The sequence below is a fragment of the Heteronotia binoei genome, chromosome 2, assembly GCF_032191835.1.
Source record: "Heteronotia binoei isolate CCM8104 ecotype False Entrance Well chromosome 2, APGP_CSIRO_Hbin_v1, whole genome shotgun sequence".
Taxonomy (NCBI): Eukaryota; Metazoa; Chordata; class Lepidosauria; order Squamata; family Gekkonidae; genus Heteronotia; species Heteronotia binoei.
In genome coordinates this window covers 78,978,398-78,991,429 of record NC_083224.1, presented here as the reverse complement: position 1 = coordinate 78,991,429, position 13,032 = coordinate 78,978,398, and the positions used below count along the sequence as shown (strand labels likewise).

General features: G+C 39.3%; 1 protein-coding gene across 5 annotated transcripts in view; it reads left to right on the top strand.

Annotated features, from left to right (window-relative positions):
- The window catches only part of ATP2B4 (ATPase plasma membrane Ca2+ transporting 4), a 245,815-nt gene extending 238,979 nt beyond the window's left edge, over window positions 1–6,836 (top strand). For all 5 annotated transcript variants that reach the window (XM_060231399.1, XM_060231401.1, XM_060231398.1 and 2 more), the window contains one exon: window positions 1,276–6,836. In XM_060231399.1, coding sequence (XP_060087382.1) covers window positions 1,276–1,581 — 306 coding nt within the window. In that variant the 3' untranslated portion in view covers window positions 1,582–6,836. The remainder of the gene's footprint in view (window positions 1–1,275) is intronic.
- Window positions 6,837–13,032: the final 6,196 nt, after the last annotated feature.

The window sequence follows — 13,032 nt, the reverse complement described above, 5'->3', positions numbered from 1 at the left end:
TGTATAGCATTATAATATGTTTTGTTTTTGGAATGAGTTTCTGTGGAAAGCTGATGTAGCCAATACATATACTATTAGGTTGGTATATAGCAAGCTGTGATCTTCACATTTTGGGTTGGTTTGTCTGGGGAAGCATGACCTTTGCAGAAATATGCTGCATCCTATAATGAGAAGATGCCTCAGCAGCAATGTCCACAATGCTTTTATTTATTTTTCATATTTATATCCCGCCCTTTCCGCCGAAGCAGGCTCAAAACATTACTTGCACTTTATCCATGTGACCGAGCAAACTGTGAACTTTATTATTTGAGCCTAGGATTTTCAAAACATCCAGAGAAGACTATGCTTTGATATTTTCCTGCCAAATTTGTTTAAAACTGCAATTTAACTGCCTAAGAGCTCAGAGGCCTAGTTTCTTAGGCTTCTTTGAAAATCCAGGCCTTCGTTTATGGTGTTAATAGAGATTTTGTTGCACTGGTAAAAAAGAGAGTCAAATTGTACTCATAGCTGCTAATACAGGTTCCTGGGCCTTATTATAACTGGCTAAGTGTTCCTGCCCAGAGCAGCTGTGAGTTCCTGACATAGCTATAGAACAAGCTCTGAAGTTAGCAGCTGCTCTTGGAAAATGCTGACCATGTTCCTGGCATGGTGTTTCTGAGGTGGCTCTGGAGCTCCTGAATATGGATTCCAATTTACTGACTTTTTCTCTTGCATGTTCACTGGTACGTTCATCTGCTTGAACTTGCTGCAGTATGCAGTCTCAGCCTTTTTGTCTGTGTGACACATTCATTCAATTAATCTTTATAGGTTTGAAAATTAAAACCTGGCACCATCGCTTCCCACCCTAATTTTGCCTTGAAGCAAATCACACTTTGTGTTTATGTCTAACTTGTCACCTTGAACTGTTTCATTTGGGTATTTTTGTTGAACACACAGACACGCATTCGAGAACTATTGTGCTTTGAATGTCCATGCATTTCAGAGCTATTGTCTTAGAAATATTACATGCTTTTTCTTACAGCTTCTGAAGCCGCCTCATAGTTGGTTGCCCCATCACACGTGTAGTGCCTGACCTTTGACCCATCTGGCCGTTCTGGTTCTCCATAGGTCCTCTTTCATATTGATTTTGTTTTTGTTCAAAACTACTGTTGTTGTGACTGCTGCTGCTGTTGTTATACTTGTTGCATTCTTCTTTCCCATAAAATTCTTCAGAGCTCCTGTGGCTACTGGTCACTTTTGTGTTTGTTTGTTTTCTCCCATCCTTCTCTGGTACAGATCAAAGTGGTGAATGCGTTCCGTAGCTCCTTGTATGAAGGTCTCGAGAAACCCGAATCCAGAAGCTCCATTCATAACTTCATGACTCACCCAGAGTTCATCCTGGAGGAAGACGAGCCTCAGACCCCATTCCTTGATGGCGCAGAAGAAGACCTGGAAGCCGAAGAACCCAAAAAACAAAGTGGGGAAAGCCCAGGTGACTCCTCACCCCTCAACAAAAATAACAATGCAGTGGACGGCGATATAGCTGAGGACACCATTCCAGATCCAGAAAGCCCTTTACACAGCTTGGAAACATCGGTTTGACCTCTGAACTATGATCTCCTGCTTTTTTCCCTCTCATGCAACATAGGCACCTGCATCCAACCACACACTGCAGCCACTTCCTTTCCAGGGGATTATGCACATATGCCTATATTTCCTTGTCCCCTTTTCCCTACATGATGGTTTAGCTATAGGAACCACAGAACCCCTATGGTTAGAGTTTTACTGCTTAACAGTAATTTGGGCAGAGGTGCCTCTCTCAAGTGAGAAATGGCCATGTTAATACATTTTCTCCTTGAGCTGAGTAACCACATGTCTGTAGTAGTGGTTTCCACCTTTCAAGTTGTGTGCTTAAAAGAAACAAGATTCAGATTGTCTGAAAGAGCTATGCGCCCAACATCTGATGATGCAATTCTGCCAATAATTCCTTTTTTTACTTGCAGAATCTGAATCATAAATGACTCCGTATATTCTTGAGAAGCAGTTGGGAGAATGCCAAGGCAATGTAATTCCTTTATAGAGGAAAGTGGGATCTAAATTAGTTATTGGATATGAAAAGTAACCCTGTCTTCCATTGGGTGGGGGTGGGGTGTGTGGGATGATACATGATTCCTGTCATTTTTCTGTTTGTATATATTTCTTACACTCTCTGTTTCCATGGTAATATCAACCAAACCAGAGATAAGAGTGACTAAAGAGTCTTAAAATGGGTTTTAAGTGATGTAGTTACAAGTAAGGCCAAAGCAACAAGGAGGTGTGACATCACTATTCTTTGAGACTGAAATTAAGTGGTGTGTGATCTGATAGGAGTTGTGTATGCATTAAGAACAAATTACTTTGGAATATAGTGGATATGTGTGTATAGGGGTGGTATGCCTTGTTTGATTTTCATAGTTTTGTCTATCCAGTGAAAAACTTCTGGCCCCATAAAGTAAATATCCCAAGTTCATTCCTGGTAAAAGATGATCCCAAAGAATGTGGCATAAATTTAAGCTATAGTCCTTGACTAAGGTTTGTGAAGGGTTGTTATAGGGAAGGAATATTCTAAGATTAACTCTTCAGAGAGATTAGAAATCTTACAGCCGGTCCACTGTAATAATAAATTATCAATACCTGTAGAATCTGTTGCACAGAGGAGTGAAAATACATTTCACATCGTTGTGAAAGGCTTTTTCAGGGAACATAGCAGATGAGGTTCTATATAGCTGGAACATATTATCAGTTACGGCACACAGCACCTTCCTAGGGGCAAGGCTTAGCAGTATGGCTTTTCTGTGGTTCTCATCCCTTCTCATTGTACCAAAAATAGTTTCCATCACTTCCCAGCATAGTTGCCTCTAGCTAGCTAGAAGAATGCCAGAGAAGGTGAAACTGGCTGTAGTACTGAATGCTGGTGGGAATAGAGTGTCTCCATCTTGGGATATGTGTCCTAGAATCAAGATGTTGGCAGCCCAAAAGAGAACAATGGAACATTGTTCTTGCAACTGCAGCCCTGTGGGGAGTCTCCAGCTAACATAGCAAATCTAACCAAGGGCAAGATTAGATGAGAAGGATGGACATTCATAATTTTCTAACTAGAACCATAGTGGTTCTTAAATTGATGAGTGGACATATGTCTTGACAAAATGCTTTTCTTCACCTTGTAACCCATCTCTTAAAACGTTGGAAAGTATTACCTGGAAGCAAAGAGAGAACATAGTAGCTATTAGCTGCACTGAAGGTTTCGCTGCCTGGTTGCCTTCCCAATGTTGAAATGTATACAGCTCTCCTTTGTGGTGGCTATTGTTCCCTTTTTTTTCTTTTGAAGAACGCACAGCAGAAACTCCTGTGCCTTGTCTAAGCACTGCCCAAAGCACCGCCTGCCACATGGAAGCCTGGTACTTTGCCAAGAGATAAGTGTTCCTTAAGCAAAAATGAAACTTAATTGAGTGTTTGGATTTTCTTTAAACTTAACCCCCTTCACCTTATGGATTGATCACTGAATTTCATCACAAGTTCAAGGTAGACCAATGAAAATTTCTTATCTGATGTAAAGAGGACTTGAATGCCAGGCTCAATCAACTGCCAATATCCAGGGAGAAAGTACCCATCATCGACCATCTTAATTGAGAACACGTCACCATGCCACCCCTCATCCACTTATTTTCCTTCCAGCTATACCCTCTTCATTCCTTTCATCTGAACTGTACACATTGGGAGGAATGGGTGGGGGGGGGGAGAAACAGCCATCTTTGGCTTTGAGATCTATTGAATTTTTAAAAACTCTTATTTAGTTCTGTTCTAAAAGTTATATTGCTTCAAAGGTCATTTTTCTATTTTAAAGACTTGCAAAAAATGGTGGTGTTAGGCGCTTGCATAAATATTTATGAAATATTTTGGGGAGGGGGGCACTGGTTTTTTTAATTTGTTTGATATTTTTATTACCTCAAACATGTTTTGGAAGAAAAAACACTGTGGCACTTACAAAGTCACTCCCAGTAAATCTGTAATTGACAGGTTGCATTGAGGGGTCTGGCCTATGTTTCAGTTCATCTATTTTCCTTTTTTGTGTCTAGCTTCCTCAGTTAAGGGAGGGGTGGGAGAGGGAAAATAATTATATAAATATTATGCAAAAAATATATAGTTTTCTTTAGATCAGAAACAGATATTTTTAAGTCAGCCATATGTATTTTGTTTAAAGGAAACAAAACTGTGAGTTATGTAACTGCAGTGGAATGTGGTCACATGGCTGGCAGTTAAAACTTAGTGATTGGTCAGACTCCAGTTAGCTTCCTTTCTCTGAACAGCCATCTTTGTACTAAAGTCAGTTGTGTTATAAAGAAATGTTTTTATATAAATTATGTTGATATGGCTGGTTGCTTAAAGTATAAGTGTTTATTGTGCATACATTTTAATGTAATTTTTTTTCTATTTTGGTTTCTATGATAAACTGGCAGCAGTCAACTGGCTTAAGTTATTAAGGAACTATCCAATATTTGGTGGTGATGCAATGCTTTAGATAAGACATGGCCTCCAATCCACAGATGCATGTATGTGCACTCTTATCAATCAAATGGCTGGCTTGTTTGGGTTTCACAGCACTGGTCACTTGCTTGAGGCGGAGAAGGGAAAGGGGGACATTGATGCAGTCCCCTCACTTTCACAAACAGATTGACAGTACTGTTCTGAGTTGACTTTGCCAGCCATCTGTCAGGGGAAAGGCATGCAGACCCAATCCAGTAGGGATCAGCACACAGTCAGCCCCAGGTATGGGAAATAGACCTTTTTTTAAAAACTCCACATAGCATCCTTTGTGTAGATTTGGATTGCACCCAAGCAAGGTGAACCACACATGGAAGCTTGCTTCTGTGTGCAGTCTAACCTTGCTGGATCAGGATAGTGGTAGATTATAATTTCTCTGAATCATACCTTGAAGGATGGAAAGGTCTTCACTGCCAATAAAATGTGCAAAAGAGGAGAGAATAATTGAAGATTGTGCCATGCCAGACAGGAAATGAGGTAATATCCTGTGAGACATGTTAGTTTGCTTGGAGTTGCTTGGAGGGAATGCTGTGGAGTTGTTGTTTTAAGAAAAATACCCTGAACATAATTTTACATCCAGTTCTTAATAGTAGGAATTTATTCTTTTGTTAAATAAATTGGCAGATTGGTACCAAAGACATTTACATCATTTCCTGTGCAATGGAGAATATCCATTTTTAGGGTTTAGAATTAAACAATTTGTTCTTTTTATTGATTTACACAGGGATCTGACATAATTTTTCAAAAGTTTTGTGCAATAAGTTTTAAGAAAATATTATTTTAAAAAAAGATGACAATTCCAGAAGGAAAACAAATGTAATGGTAACCTTAGCCATGGGCAAGTATGGACAAAAATATGTATATCAAGCATGCTTAAGGGTGGCATTTATATAGTAGTTGAAACTTCTGGATGTACTTCACTTGCTCTTTCATATGCCCCCATTATGGTGAGGTTGAAGCAAAATTGAGGACACTTGAAGTCAACTCAATAGGCCATATGACAAGGAAAGTTATATCGAAAGAATCTGTCTTTCCCACAACCCCGCCCCCAGTGCCTAGTTCAGCAAATTTCTCTGTTCTGTTTTGCCTTTAGTCAAGATTAGAGCAAATGGCTGAGATTGTTGCAGAGCTGATACCAGCCACAGCTTTAAAGGGGAAGAGATGCAAATGCAAGTATGTAATGGAAATCTTACATGTCCGTATTTCTGCTCTTCCCATCCACTCAAGAAGCCATCAGTCATCTTCACACAGGTCCTCTTGACAAGGAATTCTCAGCGGAAATTCTCGATAAAGGAATGGTACCATGAATAGAGAGTATTGCTTGAACTGGCTCTCGTGTGTGATGCTTTTAAAGCAGTGTCAATATTCCATGTTAGTCAATGCAGTGTAACCCACCATTCCTCCATCCTCATTCTTTGGTTGTGCTTTGTGGTGGCAATATCCTATAACTGAAAGAAGAAGAATACTAACTACAAAGTTATGTACCCTTTGACATGTCCATGGCTAAGATTACCTGTTTGGTTTTTTTCTGCCCATAAATAGATATATATACAGTATTAAAATTAATATTTGTATATATATTTATCTGAAGAAGAAACTTTTCTAAAGAAGCATGCAGATAAGAATTTATGGGTTTTTTTCTTTTTTCAGTAACTAGTATGATAAGCACTGGTATTTTTGTATTAAAAAGAGAAAAAAAACAAAAGACTGAATATTACATGGTATGCATGACATTTTAAAAAAAATGGTGGTTTCAAAGCAATATGTACCCTGGTGTGTTTGCCATATTCTAGAGTCCAGCTTAAAGTGCACCTGATCTGTAATTGCATTTTGATATTATTTAATCTCTATGTACAATGTTTTGCATGTATTTATATGGTTCTTGGGAAGAAATTTTGGGATTTGGGTGGGTAGAACTGTGGGATTGGAATGATTGTCAACTAATTTCTTCTGGAACATTTGAAACTCCAAACGTAGATAATGCTCTGAATGAAAACAGGATGGGGAAACCAAGCCAAATTTTTTTTAAGGTGCAATGGGGAGGGGGTAGGGATCATGTTTTGAATAAATAAAGCTTTTTTGCTGTCGAGCAGAAACAATGCGCAAGTGCGTTGAGAGAATAAATTGTGCCCACTTGTAGCCGTGATGTCTTTAATATGTGTCCCACCAGTTTATGAAGTCACTGATTATCTATTGAAGCTGAGATGAAGGATAACCTCGATGAATGTGTCTTGGCTTGGAGTCAAGACATAGAGTGAAATCTATGCTGATGTATTTTTTTAAAGTTTAATCAGTTTTGTAAAGTTACCCATATCCAGTGTGCAGATTTGCACAAAATCTTTTATGCCACTTCTAACTTCTACCCTGTCTCAGCAAGGTCCAGGAAGAGCCATCAAATACTAGTCAAGACTAAAGATATGTGTCAGCTTTCTAGAAGAGTATTTAAATGGAAAATAGCACAGTATAAATTTGTTTGACAAATATGTATTTTTTAAAATTATGGGCCCAAAAAGAATAGAGGGAAAATGTGAGCAAATTTTTAAAATGTAAGGCAGCACTCCCATATATAATCATACATAGCATTATAATAATAATAATAATAATAATAACTTTTTATTTGTATCCCGCCCTCCCCGCAAGCAGGCTCAGGGCGGCTCACAAGACATGAATACAGTATACAATAAAACCATGTGCAGTCAATTATAAATTCATATACAATTCAATATAAAATCATCCTTAAGAACATTAAAATTACATTAGAGTTAAGATTATGGTGCTATAATTAAGATCTTTCATAAATTCCAGTGATTAGAACATAAAACATAGGACGTATCCAACAGGACTTTCTGGCTCGGTTTATGTGAAGGCTGTTTTAAAGAGGTGGGTCTTACAGGCCCTGCGGAATTGATCTAAGCATCGCAGGGCCCGTACCTCCTCCAGGAGTTGGTTCCACAGTAGGGGGGCCGCTACAGAGAAGGCCCGATCCCGGGTGGACTTCAATCTGGCCTCCTTTGGCCCAGGGATATTCAGCTGGTTCTTACCAGCTGACCTCAGCGCTCTCTGGGGTTCATGCGGGGAGAGATGGTCCCTCAAGTAGGCAGGTCCTCGGCCATATAGGGCTCAACTGATTATTCATTTGATTTATTCCTGCCACTTTCAGACTGAATCCTGTTTTCCACTGATGGAAGTTGCTTCCTCCAGGGGAAAGGGGAGTGTGGGTGATTTATGCTGAATTCCTTCCCACACTATTCCCAGGGAACCCATTGACTCTAGGGGTACAGTTTGGATTTGGGAAGGGGAGTGGATACCAGGGCTGCAGCCCAAAGTAGGAGATTTTAAATTTTGGTTCTGGTAGCACCAATAGGACCCTATTGCTTGTTTCCAAGAAAACCCAATGTGACTAATTTCAAAAATATAAATAACATACATAGTTTATTATATGGAAGAAATATTTTTGTTTCCTATACCACCTGTGTGAACATACTACATTCAGTACTGAACATCACAGCAATGTTCATATACTAGTATTAGATAAAGTTGCCAACCTCCAGGCAGTGGCTGGAGATATCCCAGGATTGCAATTTATTTCCGGGCAACAGACCAGTACCCTGGAGAAAAATGGCTTTTCTGGAAGATATACTCTATGGCATTATACCCTGCTGAAGTCCCTCCTGTCCCCAAAGCCCACACTCCCCAGACTCCACCCCTAGATCTCCAGGAATTTCCCAACCCAGAGCTGGCAACACTAGTATTATGCTTTGAGCGTTTGACACAAATATAATAACTGTATACCACTTTAGACACTATTAGTTGGAGAGGCAGCCAATAAATGTTTAATAAATCCAGCTAGTACCAAATGGATACATATCCTTTTATCACACTTCAAAAATAACAAATGGAATGAAGGCTAATTACCTTACCCCAAATTATGGTGTCAAAGTACACACAGATTGTCAAAAGTATCTACCTCACAAGCTTGTTTCATGTGCAGCCTCAAAAGTGGCCAATTTTGCCTCAGGGAAATTGGCATGGGGAAAAGCTAATGCCCCCCTCTCCCCTCCCCCCCAGTTGCAGCCCAAATCCAAATCAGACCCTGAGTCACTTGGGAAGCTTTTCCTGCTAGAAAAATTGGCCGTGGGATGAATAGAATGGGGCTGTATAGTAAGATACCTGAAGTGGTACATATTATTCCAGCAGAAAGTGATGTGTTTGCTATATAAGAGCTTTGCATACTACAAGATATTTGATGGAAGAGTGATTCTTTTCATACAATGAAGACATTCATAAACAGGATAGCTGCAAAATATACTACCATGTTTTAATGTAGTGATGAGCTAGTATATAAAATATGTAATGATTCCACAGCAGTAGAAAATGAATAATTAATATCCAGTGAAAGACTGGTGTTGAGTTCTGAAAATGCTATTGATATGATTTCCACATGCAAATGAAAGGGAAGCCAGGATGCCATTCCACACCAAGCAGCCATGAGCATGGAAGGGAAGTTCAGTGAGGCACTAAACTTTTCTCCCAAGTTTCTTCATGCTGTAGACAACGTATAGCTTAAACAGGAATTTGTAGTAGACTAGAAATGTAATTAGTGCTACTAAATCTCCTTTTTCATTTTTTTTTCATTTTATTTTATTTATATCCCGCCCTACCCCACCAAGGCGGACTCAGGGCAGGCCTTCTGGTATATGCTGAGTGTCTTATGATTACACTTTTTAAATTACATTATTTGAAGTAGATCCCCAATGGCTTTCACAAAACATTTCTTAAGGAATCATTTCTTAAGAGGCATTCCTTTGCCACATTGAAGTTTCTAGTTGGATAGGTAAGGGTATGCAAATGCTGGACTTTACCTTCAATATCTACAAGGGAAAAATTATCAGGTTCTGGTTCTTCCTTCACTGTAACACCATGATAAACTGGGCTACATGTGCAAACTCAGTTTCCTGAACAACCTTTTAAAAAAGAAAATATATTTCCTCTTAGAATTAATCTGTTACCTCTTTTGAGCTCCATGCTTTATCATTTAGGTTATTTCTGCCTACAAAGCTTATGGCCATGGCCTTATTCCTAAATCCACTCTATGTGGCATAATTTGAATAAAACTGGGTGTGCACAAAGCAAAGTTTCATACTGTCATTTTTTTAAAGACCCTGATAAACAGTGACCGATTCCACACTAGGCTTGTTCCAGGTGGAGAGCCCTTTTGCTCTCGGCGCTTCTCTCCATTTTCGCACAGGCTGCTGCAGAGCTGTGAGTTGGTGCTTCATTTTCCTATGGCAAGAAAGATCCTCTTACAAGCAGTTTCTGCTTGCTGCAGGAAAGCAGCATGCCAACTTGCAGCTCCGCGGCAGCTTGTGCAAAAATGGAGAGAAGTGCCGAGGGCAAAAGGACTCTCCACCCAGAATAAGCCCTAGTACAAAATCGGTAAGTCTCTGTGTGTAATATTTACACAGCAGTATGGCTTTCGTCGGGGGACCTGAAAGGTTGACTAGAGATGGTTATTTCATAGAGCAGATTTTGAAATAAGGCCATGGCCAGAAGCTTTGTAGGCAGAAATAACCAAAAGGTTGACTAGAGAACCACAAACCAAACCATGAACAGATATGAACCAGAAGGTTGGTTCACAAAGCAACCTGGTTCATACTGATTCACAAGTGATTTAAAGTTTAAACCCCTGCTTTCTGCTCTTCACAAACTGCATCAAAGTTCTTGAAAATTCATGATAGTTCTGCTCACAAACATTGCTTTGTGAACCATAAACCCAGTTCATATCCATCCCTAAGGCTGATATCCATAGGCACATGATGCTGGATCTCACAGAATCTTGAACTTTGGTTTTCCTTGTTCACGCAGAACCTCCTCTAAACTGAATTTACATAAAGTTAAAAGAAGCAATCAAATACACAATGCAGAAGTTTGATTTTTGGAAGACTAGCAAAATAATTTGTTAGAACTGATCTCAGGGTGATAGGACAAATAAAATGCCGTGTTTTTCCACAGGGCCATGATTTTCATTGTGTTCTATTCTTTATGATATTGCAGATTTACTTGCAACAAATGGCTAAACCAAATGAGTGCTTGTCAGGATATTAGATGATTGCAGGACCTACTATAGCAATCTTGGGCTTTTAAAGTTTCAATGATACAAAGACTTTAATGAAAAGCAGTATAGCTACAGAGCTAAGCATTTCTCTATATTGGCTGCCTTCTCTATGCTGCTACATAAACATGCCAAATTCCGTGTGGCTGGACTTTTACTTTCAAAGAGCTAATTAATGATTCACATGAGCATTGTCTGATCTCTGTGGCCTATGTGCTCTGTGGTTCTTGTTACTGTGTGACCTGTGCTACTTGTGCCATAATTTGATAGATGTGGAAGCTGCCATCTTTGTGCCTTTCAACCAGCCCACCACTGCCCAAGCTCACTGTTCTGTCTTCCGTAGAACTGACAGTGCTGGTTCTTTGCAGCTACTGCTTCTTGACTTGAATGATGCGAGACTTAAAGTTGCAATCAAGTCTAGTAATATCATATTAATAAGCTAGCACTTACATCTGATGGAAACCTTTAATAGGGGTGCAGGGAATATCTTTAGCAATGTAATATGGATTGATGGCTTTTAAAGGGCCTTTCAAATGTTGCCATTTTAATGGCAAACAGTTGAGACTTTCATTAGGAACCTACTGGAGGTGCAAGATAATTACATAGAATAGCCTTCACAGCTCATTTTTTTTTCTTACTATAAATGAGTTGATGAGCATAGTCAAATTGTATGTTTCAAATAAGGCTTCCCATTATTTGGTGCAATTACTTGCACTCCCATTGGAGCAAAAGAGTTTTGTTAGCATCTGCCCAAGCCACCCAATCAGGATGTTCTGCAGATTTCATTTGCCTTAAATTGGACCAGCATATAAGCTCCACATAAATGAACAAAAAGGGCAGAGCAGCCTTGTTTGGTGGACTGCATGAATTACTAGATAAATACTGCTCTTTTGATACAAGTGAGAGTTATTTGATTGCACTTGATGATCTGAGTTGAAAGCAAATAGAAGTTAGTAGACCTTAAGAAATCAGATTTTTAGAACAAGCCCAACTGCTAGTTCTTCCTTTTCAGAAACTCACCCTCACATAGCATAACTGCTGAGAGGAGATTTAATCTGCCAGTTGGGGTGTGGAGCAATCCTGAGGGACAGGGGAGTGGAATTTTCTGCTCAGAAAAGTTACCAGGCTTTTAAAGAGCTAGAGCCAGGTCCAAGAAGGCATCTGGCAATCAAGGCTGCTCCTTGATCACATCCCAATTTCAGTTTGTGGGTTATACCTATATCACTTGCTTTAGTCTTAAACAACTGCTACATTTTTAAAAAAAATCATTGATGCACAGCCTGCCTTCATCCTTTAAGTAAATCTTTAGTACCTTTGACTAGTTTGTTAGCTGTTCTGGGACCTTGACATTATGCATGTCAGCTTCTCAGCCTACTTCCTAAACAGATTGAATTTTGTAATTTCCAGAAAACTGGATTGGGATTGCTATTCAGGCAAATTCATTTTGCTGATTATAAACAAAGAAAATGGATCCAGCAGATCACTGCCTCGGTCTATGGCAAAATAAATAAATATTTTAAAATGGAAAAAATAGAAGTGTATACCAAGCAAAGCCTCAGTAGATATCAGTGCCGAGTATTTACTGCCTCTGTCTTTTATGTCTGTCGCCGTCTCTGGTCCTCCACAATGTTTCACTGGCAAATCAGGCTGAACATGTGAGGTCATCTGTTGTCCATGGGCAAGCATTTTTTAATCTAATTGTAAATAAAAAGATACAAAAATGTAGCCCATTTCTTTCTTCCTGGAATGTTTTGTATACCAAGTTGTAGTTGGGGGGGTTGGTTTCTGTTCTTAATTTCACAGTCCTGAAGATGTGGTCCAAGAATGAATTTCTGAGTGCTTTCTTACTAGCTTTTCATTAACAACAACAAAAACCCTTTCTCTAACTTCATTCATTGTGTGTGTGTGTTTGTGTGTGCATACTGTTTTGGACCAATGTGTGCAGTCATCTTGCATAAGTGATATTGCAACAGATTAGTTCAAGTTTATGAGTCTGAGATGTTATTCCATGGGACATGGTGAGAAAAGGCTGCTCTTTTCATGAAAGAATAGTGAAGTTAATGCAACAAAAAAGCTGCAAGATACATCATAGGTCCAATGTTCCCTCTAAGCTGTTAGTGTGAGCTAGCTCACAGTTTTTTAGCCTCTGGCTCACACATTTTTGCCTAAGTTCAGGAAGGATGGCCTTAGAGTAAACTAATTTACACAGTGGCCAAATTGCTTGCTCGCAACTTGAATGTCAATAGCGCACGAAGCCGAAGTTTTACTCCACAGCTTAGAGGAGTATTGCATAGGCCATAGGTAATGGATTCCTGATTTCCATGTTGATGTTATACATTGCACAGGAGACTCCCTTACTA